The 10,983-nt window shown below is 32.9% G+C and overlaps 2 protein-coding genes across 3 annotated transcripts in view; one reads left to right on the forward strand and one right to left on the reverse strand.

The window, feature by feature from the left end:
- The window catches only part of si:dkeyp-115e12.6 (centromere protein F), a 31,779-nt gene extending 29,029 nt beyond the window's left edge, over positions 1–2,750 (reverse strand). For both annotated transcript variants that reach the window (XM_067384626.1, XM_067384539.1), the window contains exon 1: positions 2,556–2,750. The gene's annotated coding sequence lies outside the window, so the exon portion shown is untranslated. The remainder of the gene's footprint in view (positions 1–2,555) is intronic.
- A 3,657-nt stretch (positions 2,751–6,407) lies between these two features.
- On the forward strand, positions 6,408–10,846 carry zgc:162144 (RD3 domain-containing protein). The gene is made up of 2 exons (XM_067384973.1): positions 6,408–6,917; positions 8,469–10,846. The coding sequence occupies exons 1-2, from the start codon at positions 6,616–6,618 to the stop codon at positions 8,830–8,832; spliced, it is 666 nt and encodes a 221-aa protein (XP_067241074.1). The 5' UTR covers positions 6,408–6,615; the 3' UTR covers positions 8,833–10,846.
- The last annotated feature ends 137 nt before the right edge of the window (positions 10,847–10,983 follow it).

The following is a 10,983-nucleotide window of genomic DNA, read 5'->3' on the forward strand; positions in this document are numbered from 1 at the left end:
TTTGTCACGTTGTTCATGGAAACATTCTTAAGGGACTTCTGCTGCCAAAACACCAAGTAAAACTGAAAACAGAAGATTCAGTCATCATTTACTTACATCATGTCGTTCCAAACCTGTATGATGGCTTATTTTCTTTGTAACACACACAAAAAAAAGAAATATGAACAATTGTACCGGTTGTTTTTATTCATGCAACTGCAAAGAATAGGGATTGTCAGTTGAACTCAAAAACAGGATCAGTCCGATTCATGAATGAATCATTCAGACTGCCTTTTGTGAACTGGATCAACCAATTCAATGCAATTATTTGACTCGAAAAACAATTCGCAGACCATTCACAGATTGGACTCTAGCTAGGGCAGACATCAAGATTTCTAATGCATAATGAGTTATTGTGGTTTTTAGGGATGCACCGATACCATTTTTTAAGGACAGAGTACGAGTACCGATATTTTTTTTCTAGTACTCACTGATACATTTATTAATTTATCTTTTTTTTTTTTGTGATGTTGCCGTTTTCCAATTATAACACAGTGAGACTAATGAATGTGGGACAGCTTTATTATTACTCTAATGAAAAAAGTAATAATTTTTATGTGCTTATCACAAACTTAAAGAACAAAAATTTCACAGTGTTCAATGCCCTTCAAAGGGCATAATTACCAATATATATAATTGTTGTTACATAACAATACCATTCAGGAGTGAGGAGAACCGATCGCACACTGTCTGAGAGAACTGGAAATTCCTCTTATTCTGCCTTCACTAATCGATAATGAATTGTGATTGAAAGCATGCAGGTCGAAATGTGTGTTTTGTCATTATTATTTTTGAAGTATTTCCACACCTCTGAGGCTGACATTGTTTCTGCTGCTGCCATCGGTGTCGCTGCGCGCGGAAAATTCTGTCAGTTACGTCATGTGAGGAATCGGTCTTTGGTAGGGCTGCACGATTAATCGCGATTAATTGTTTGCAAAATAAAAGTCTGTGTTACATAATATATGTGTGTGTTATGTGTATATTAATTATGTATGTATAAATACATGCACATACATGTATATATTTAAGAAATAAATGTTATATATAAATATAATTTTTATTTATATCTAATCTAAAATATACATAAATATGTAAATGTATTTATACATGTATAAATTAAAAAAATATATACATGTATGTGCATGTATTTATATATACATAATTATTATATACAGAACACACACATATTACGTAAACAGACTTTTATTTTGCAAACAATTAATTGCGATTAATCGTTGTGCAGCCCTAGTCTTTGGTATGGGGGGTATTTTTATAAGTACAAGTACATGAGCTTGCTATCGGGCCCGTTACTAGTATTGGTATCAGTGCATCCCTAGTGGTTTTACACGCAAAATTTTCATAAGGCGTCAGGAGTCATAAGGATTACTATGGAAGCTTCTTTACGCCACTGAATAAAATGTAAAAAAGGTAATTGTGACTTTTTATCTCACAATTTTTCTTTTAAAATCATGCAATTTTGACTGTTTTCTTCAGAATTGCAAGTTATAAAAATAAAAAGTTAGAATTGCAAGATATAAACTTGCAATTGCAAGAAAATGTCAGAATTGTACTTTATGACTTGAGTTTATTATAAATTTTGACTTTCTCGCAACTTTATTTCTTAGAAGTGGAAGTTTATATCTTGCAATTATGAGGGAAAAAAAGTCAAAATTGTGAGATAAAAAGGACCTTTTGTATTTTTTTTTCCATGGCAGAAACAAGCTTTGAGTCATGTGCACCACTGCTATAATACTTATTTGTGTTTTTGACAATCCTCATTCACTTTCATTACAACAAAAAGAGTGTTCTACAAAAGAAAGTTATATGGGTTTGGGATGACATTAGCATGAGTAAATAAAGACAAAATATAATACATTTTATATATTTTTAGGGTGAACTATTCCTTAAAAGGGAACTTGCAAAGGTTTGGCTACTGAAATGGACTGTCCCACAGACACATAATAATGAGAGTGTCTATTTATACTATAACTCAACCTCCTGTATTTGGTTTCTCTTCTCAGTCACTAACAGTAAGAACTGGATTTCTGAAAGACAGGAATGAGGAAAATCCGGCCTGTGAATCTATAAGAGCTGTGAAACTGAACATGGTCCGATCTCACCATGCACCTTCATTTCCATTACAAAGCATCAAAGATGAAGCTTTCAAACACAGCTGACGCCAGACTGGGCTAATGACCATGTGGGCTACGGAGATGAATATACACCTCACGTCTCCACTGTATATTTACGAATACAAACATCAGCAAAATTATGAATCCTACTATGGTCAGTGTTTGAGGCGTCGAGAAAGGCTACTAATTCATATTCATGAGAAAAGCCTTCGCTTTAGTAGGATTCATAATTTCCCTGACGGGTTTTGATTAAACTAGAGTCTGTAGACTGCTGGAAGATTGAGATAAAATAGTTTATTTATTGGGAAAGACAAATGGAGACCAAAACCCTGTCAGTTAAAAAGAAATGCTACAGGAAAAAACAAACAATGTGGCATTACTTACCAGGACTTCTGATATGTTGATCTGTTTAAAACGCAGCGATCCTGATGCCTTAGATGCCGTTTACGTGTCTGTTAATAAAATACAACCGACATGTATATCTGTTGCACCGGAGGGGTTTGACCGTTTAACGTTAACAGATTGTCGTTATTTTCAACAGTCAAAACTGGGCGCACGCGGTCGCTGTATCTTGCGCCCCTCAGAACTGCCGAACTTGATTTGACGCGAGGCGTGGGGGTCCGTGACGTCTAAAAAGAGGCGGGGCTTCAAGAGGTAACCAGAAGTGCAGTGGCACCCACAGGTCAGCGACAAGTAGGCCCAGCTTTCTTTTTTCTTTTTATTTATTTATTATAAACTGATTTAACACTGAACTTTGCAAAATATATACATCAAATTAAATGTTAAGGATTAAAATTTTAAGTTGACAATAGCTAGTGTCAGAAATTAACCAGGCATTGGGGCAAATAAATAAATAATTTTCCATTGTCATCTGTAAAAAAAAAAAATTGTTTTCAAGAGCTAAAAGGAAAGTCAGGAAAGCATGGAAAAGTTTTTCAAAATGAGTAAAATGAGTGGGAACACCGAGTTTAATATGGGTTTAGTGTCTTTAATAGTGACCTGTAGCGAGCATATATTTCCCTATTTTAATCTTTTTTAGTGTCTAGCCAATAGAGTGTTTTTATATATATATATATATATCATATATATATTATATATATTACTGTTCTTACTGTCTTACTGTCTCTTATGCTCATTAAGGCTGCATTTATTTCATAATAAATACAGAAAAAACAATAATATTGTGAAATATTATTACAATTTAAAATTATGGTTTTCTATTTTAATGTACTTTAAAATATAATTTATTTCTGTGATGCAAAGCTGAATTTTCAGCATCATTACTCCAGTCTTCAGTGTCACATGATCCTTTAGAAATCATTGTAATATGCTGATTTATTATCAATGTTGGAAACTTAATATTATTTTATAACCTGTGATACTTTTTCAGGATTCTTTGATGAATAAAAAGTTTTTAAAAAATCAGCATTTATTTAAAATAGAAATCTTTTGTAACAACATACACTACCGTTCAAGAGTTTGGGGTCAGTAATTTTTTTTTTTTGTGTGAAAGAAATTAATACTTTTATTCAGCACGGATGTGTTAAATTGATAAAAAGTGATATTAAAGATTATATTGTTAGAAAAGATTTATATTTTGAATAAATGCTGTTCTTTTTAAACTTTTATTCATCAATGAATCCTGAAAACAATTATCACAGGTTCCAAAAAAAATATTAAGCAACACAACTGTTCCCAACATTGATAATAATTTAGAGTATCAAATCAGCATATTAGAATGATTTCTGAAGGATCATGTGACACTGAAGACTGGAGTAATGATGCTGAAAATTCAGCTTTGATCACAGAAATAAATTATATTTTAAAGTATATTAAAATAGAAAACCATATTTTTTTATAATTTTTCATAAATTATAGTTTTTTCTGTATTTATTATGAAATAAATGCAGCCTTAATGAGCATAAGAGACTTTGTTCAAAAACATTGAAAATAGTAATGTTTCCAAACTTTTGACTGGTAGCGTATATAAAACTAAAATCAGCTGTGAAAATATTGAAGGTGATATTATTATTTATTATGTTATGGTTTCTCATTTAGATTATTTAGTAGTGTATTTAACGTTTCATTTTATATTTGACAACCATTTTTGTTTAAGTTAAAAATTTCTTTAAATTAACTGGTCCAAATAATGGGCAGCACACAAATTCCAGCTGGCAAATAATACAGTAAAAAAAAGAAAGTTAAATATTAAATCAGTGCTTTTGTAGACTGGTGTCAAACTCCTGAAGGATAAAAAAACACAAAAGCCTGCAGAAGACACAGGATGCACCTTAAATATTAGTCATGCTTTATATAACTCTCACTGATATTATCCTCCAGCATAAACAGTATGTAATCAGATTATCCTCACTGCCGTGGCCCTTGTTTCTGAGAAGTGTAGACAGGAGTGTGGTGTAATCCATGATCACACATATGCAGATTAAATCTATGAAGTGCTGAATAGAGCGGAAACCCTCACAGCACCTACAGTTCTGTTCTCTCTCCGTCTTTCGGTCCGATCGGACTGCCGGGTACAGATACACAATGATTAAGACAGCGTGTGCATGTGTGTGTGCGGGTTACACAACTCCTTAAGTACCTCTGAGTAACTGATGTTACCATCTTAACAAAAGAGCTAATGGTCATTGCTTTACTTTGCGTGGAACTTAAAAGTTACTTTTTGTATCACAAATGAATCCATTGGAAATTCCTTTATAATAGTCAATAGATGCAATGCTACAATATTATTTGCATATGCATTAGTTATAATTATGCATATAAATATATATAGTTTCAATGCATTCGGTGTACACATGTTGTGCAGGCAGCTCAGGATGAGCAAGAGGTCACAATATGCAAGGTGTGTGTTCATCGAGCTAATCAGATGGCTAAATACCAGCTTGCATATTTATATCGGATTACATACACACACATTTACAGTGTCTAAAACAGCGCAAAGGAGAACTGTCTCATCTGGAGTGCTCAGACTGCAAACCAAAAGCCTGGATTTTTATATTTTGGCTCTACTTTTATTGCACTTCGGATCCAATTCGGAGAAATTTGACATTAAAACAGGAATATATTGTCTACATTTGAAAACTCACATTATCTGAAAGGTAATCTCCTTTTTTCTGTAACTTGAGTGTTTTTAAATGTGTAGGTCAGATGCTATTTGCACCCCAGTGTAAATAAATAATATACAATTAGCATCCCATATGGATAGTATAATGTACTTCAGAGCAAATACTGTTCTGTTCTATTTGAACCACTGTGCACATGTTTGGATATTTAAAATATTAACTGGATAGTCAACTGGATAATCATCCAAATTACTGCAAAGACTATCAGGGTGCAAAAAGCTGTGCTGTGTTGGGTATTTGGAGGAATTATAGAAAAGTGTACATTAATAGGCAAACACGTAAATTACATCAAAACTTTACTTTGCACTGGAAGCAAATAGTCAGATATACCTAATTCATTAAACAAATAAATAATAATAAAAAAAACTAATTATATATATATATATATATATATATAATATATATATATATATATATATATATATATAAATATATATATATATATATATATATATATATATATATATATATAATATATAATATATATATATAATATATAATATATATATATATATATATATATATATATATATATATATATATATATATATATATATAATTATATTATTATATATATAATTTTATTTATTTATTATTTTTTTTAACTAGTATAGTGCAGGACACTATAGTTAATTTATGTTAATGAAGATATCAACATAAAGTAAACTGTTACATATTATACATATTCTTCATACAGTGGACTACCAGTAAATCTGAAAAAAAAAATGGGACCAAAAATTCAGACACTTTGACCTGACCATGTTTTGCTTAAGTGTTATCTGACATAATTAAGATAAATTCTTTCTGACACAGTTTAACTCTGAGATCTTGTCATATTTTATTACCATTTTTTTAAACTGTAGTGAATAAACTGAATTAATGAATGAAATGTTCAAGCTGTTTATTAAGGTGTTACAGCGAAAATTTAACAATGCAATTAAGATTCACAATATTCACAATAGATGCAATACAGTCAATAGATGCAATGCTACAATATTATTTGCATATATATATATATATATATATATATATATATATATATATATATATATATATATATATATATATATATATAGTTTAGATAGATTTAGACGGTTCCACAATTGCAAAATTTACTCTGCACTTAAACAGGCCATCAATAATCCCAATAAATTAAATTTATATAATCAATATATATATTAATATATATAATTTAGAATGTGCATGGGACCAATATGATAAATATTTCATAGATAGATAAGTGCTCAACAATGTTTTAAGCTGAACTTCATGACTCAAACCTTTAATGGTTTTTGCTCTTACAGATGTTTCCCTGGTCAGTAGTGTTTTCTCTGGAGCCGAAGGTTCCTGGACAGCGCACTTCTGAAGAGCTGGTGACCAACACTTTGATGCTGGAGCTGGGGGCCATGGTGAAACGGACTGAGCGGATCCGGCTGGAGAAGGCAGCAGAGACCCGCAGACGCCGCAACTCTTCCTCGGCAGACTACAGCTGGCTGGCCGGCCCTCAGCCTCACGCCCCCTACGAGCTCACGCCAGGAGACGTCCTGGACCTGCAGGAGCTTTGTGCTCAGATTCCACCTCAACAGTGTGGGCCGGTCATTGTCAGGTAGGTTTTTATTTTTATACATTCCTTTTTCATTTTAATTTGAGTTAGTTTTAATATTTTTTTAAAGTCTATTTGGTTCTTAATAATTGATTTTTATTTCAGTTTTATTTTTATTTTGGTAAAACATTAATTGCTAACAGGTGCATTAGCTAAAAATTATATATATATATATATATATATTTTAAAGCAATTAAGCTTTAAAAATATATATAGTAACAGTCTAATTGTTCATTTTTTGTTAATGTTAGTATAATCACAGCGCATTAACAAATGTTTACAAATACAAATTTAGATTTTAATAACATATTAGTAAATCTTGAAATTAACTAAGATTAATAAATGCTTTAGAAGTACTCACTGTTAGATCATGTTAACTAATGTTAACAAATGAAATCTGAAGCCCAAAGTATGCTTCACTTTTAACGCGTACGCGAGGGTCAGCGTACAGTGCGCGTGACACGAATTTCATCATCAGAAGAGTATGCGCGTACTGTACACCACCGTACTTGTACGCATTGGTTCCACATGCGCATTTACATTTTTTTGTTTTTATAGTCAAGGTGGCAACCGTGCCCTAGGGGCGTCGATTACCAAGGTAGTCAAAGGAAGGGTCTCCTTTAGGACCCTGAAGCTTCAAATCAGTAGTTCGTAGCACATCCAAAGCCACGCGAACCCTTGAAATTTCGAAACACTTATGACGTAACAAAGCCTCGTTTACTGAAATCACGTGACTTTGGCGCTCTGAACCACTGATTTGAAACAAAAGGTTCGTAAAGCTTCGAAGCTTCATGAAGCAGTGTTTTGAAATCGCCCATCACTAGATATTGTTGAGTACAAAAAAAAAATTCCGCACAAAAAGTATTCTCTTTGCTTTATAATATTAAGGTTGAACCACTGTAGTCACATGAACTGAAGTCAGAACCACTGTAGTCACATGGAATTGAAAAAGGAAATGATCTTGCTGGCAATAAAAACCTCACTGAGTCATTGGATTTTTTCAAAAAATATCTTAATTTGTGTTCCGAAGATGAACGAAGGTCTTACGGGTGTGGAACGGCATGAGGGTGAGTAATAAATGACTGAATTTTCATTTTTGGGTGAACTAACCCTTTAAAACTGCGTATGCTTCAAACGCCCGTGTACTTTGCAAGGCTCTGTGTTCAACTGTGCGCGTAAAAAAATGAAGTATACCCAGGGCTTTATTGTAAAGAGTCACCGTTATTTATTACATCAAGTTGAATGAAATTGAAAAATTTGTTTTTGTTAACCAGCTGAAATAAAATAAGTTTGTTTATATATATATATATATATATATATATATATATATATATATATATATATATATATATATATATATATATATATATATATATATATATATATATATATATATATATATATATATATATATATATACTTTCAAGTAGCCTAACAAATGTTTGTATGGTTTTAGTTTTAGTTAAATATCAGGTAGGTACTGACCAATAATGTGTAGTGATAGAGGTGAGTCATGCAATACCTCTCAAATGATTTTAATATTTTGTTGCAAAGGTTCCGGAAACTAGTGTCAGACTTTGAGCCGGAGGTGCACGAGGTCCCCAAACTGTTTCGGGGTGTCCTACAAAACTGCCTGGATGAGCTTCAGGGAGATGCAGAAGTCCAGAATCGGATGAACCGTTGGGAAAAACAGCGCAGCAAGAGCCTTTCCTTCGTCACTTTCCGATCCAAGTTCCGCACCCTCAACCGCGGCAAGGGAAGTTTCGGTGGTTCCCGCAACAACCTGCAAGAGGAAAACACATGGTCTGATGAAGAGGAGGAAGCAGCCGAACAGGTGACGACCGCCCTGCGCGCCAGGAAGGGACGGAGTCACAGCATGCCGGAGATCACCCCTCTTGAGCAGGCGACCCATAGCTGAACAAGAGGAAGATGAGATGAACAGAAAGACAGAGGAAAGAAGGGATTGAGGTTTGAAAAGAAATGCAGCCTGCAAGCTAAGTTGGCAATAAAGGTGGAAGAAAGAGAAGGCAACAGAGAACAAGAGAAAGGAAGAGAGGAAAATCTGATTCTTGAAAGACTAAAGTTTGTAAGACAAACACTGTTAATTTGTTAACAACACCAAAGAACACATGTATAGGCATATGTAAGAAGCCTATAGCCTAGTCCCTTTTTTTTTTACTTTCTAATGTGTGCTTAAATATTTTTAATATTTGGATGTGAATATAATTGTGAATATTTGGCATAAATGTATATATTTTCAGAATTTAATTTTTTTGTGAGGATGAAGTTCACAAAACCTGTCAAGAGTTCAAATGTGTTCAAATCATATTCTATATGAAACATTGCACATTACTATATTAAAGGTTACCATTAACAAAAGAGCCCAAATTATTACATTTAGTTGCAATTTATTTGTAGATAACAATCAGCTCTCAAATAAAAGCATGTACATTGTACAATCTAATTATTTATAAAATAGTTTTTCAATTTTTTTCTACTGCAATTCATTTTTGAAATATAATTTACAGTTACTGTCATAACTTTTCATAACAAATTTATTAAAACATATTCAATAATTAAGACAATACTAACAGGTAAATATAATGAATATATAAGCTAATATAGTGCATATATTAAGTGAAATGCTCCCCTCTAGAGTTCATTTCTCTAGTGAACTAAGATGCTGTGGACACTAAATGATTGCCTGTGGTAAATGTAATGCTACATGAGATATTATTCTCAAGCTTTTTTGTTGAAGTCTTTCCGTGGTTGAAACACTGGTTGAGAAATTGCACATAAACATTTATGCGTAGTCTGTTCTTCTTCTTCTTCTTCACTTTTTTCCTGTTATATATACATTATGTAACTATAAATTTTTTGAGTGTTGCACGCCCACTTCTGGAATGGTTTGAGACCATTTAAAAAAAAAAAAGTGCAGGAAAATGTGGAAAAAATATCTAAATTTGATAGCATATCCATCATTATGGAGTTAGTTGTACTGCATATTTAAATAAATTACTGCATTCAGTCTTTTATTTTTAATTTCACTATAAGAAATTAAATTACGCCCTAAAAAACCCTCAAAAGGTAAAACACGCTGAATTATTAAAATATCAGCTTAATTTCTGGTATGCAAATTTCTTTTTTCCTTTTGATTTTGGTGTGACCCAGACAGGTTTTTGGCAGGTTTTGTGAGACTCAAGTGACAAAAGCAACATTAGCCAGAATCAGCTTCTCAGATGTGTTTTAATATGTACTGTTTGCTCTTACATTACAACAGTGTTCAGTTCATACAAGAGATGCAGAACATTCAGCTAAAAAAAGCCTGGAAACAGGAGTCGTCATAAAAAGTGCTTATTAAATTATACACTGTACATCGTTCATGAGTTTGATTTGAGAGTGTGTGGCGTGTGTGGGAGAGAGACAGTCTGTGATTTAGCAAATGAGAGAGTTTGACCTTGAAAATGCTGCTTCTAAGTGAAGACACCATCTTCTTCTCCTGTTTCATTATTCACAGCATGAAGGAGCTGATCTTCAGTTCTTTGTTCATCAGGCCAAAGTTGCTCCTCAAAAATAAAGGAAACGCACCAACCGCTCATTTATCAGAGTACCGATCGTTTCACTACCAGACGGTCAGCTCCAGAATAACCAACACATGCAACTTTCTATGCAGTGACCTGGAACAAAACGCATCCTAATGTGATGAATGAGCAGTTTATAGCTTTAGAACCATCCGGAGTCTCTTTGGGCCCATTAAAGTATGATCAAGTAAGTCTATAGTACTATACAAAAACGCTGGTCTTCATTTGCACCTTGTTTTTTTCCTGCATGGAGCAAAATCATAATACCAGGCAACCTCCTCTAACTCCTCCTCATGTATTTGGCAGAATCAAACTCAATTTAAGAAAAGAAAGAAAAAAAAAAGAAACTGAACAGTCTCTAAACAGTATATCGTATTACAGACCCCATATTTATAGGGCCAGCAATCAGAAGGCCTTAACACTAGAAGGGAAAATCTCATGAAAACTGTCAAGAAATGCCAGACTCATATTTCTCCACCCAAACAAGA

This window comes from Chanodichthys erythropterus, chromosome 1 (assembly GCF_024489055.1).
Source record: "Chanodichthys erythropterus isolate Z2021 chromosome 1, ASM2448905v1, whole genome shotgun sequence".
Lineage (NCBI taxonomy): Eukaryota > Metazoa > Chordata > Actinopteri > Cypriniformes > Xenocyprididae > Chanodichthys > Chanodichthys erythropterus.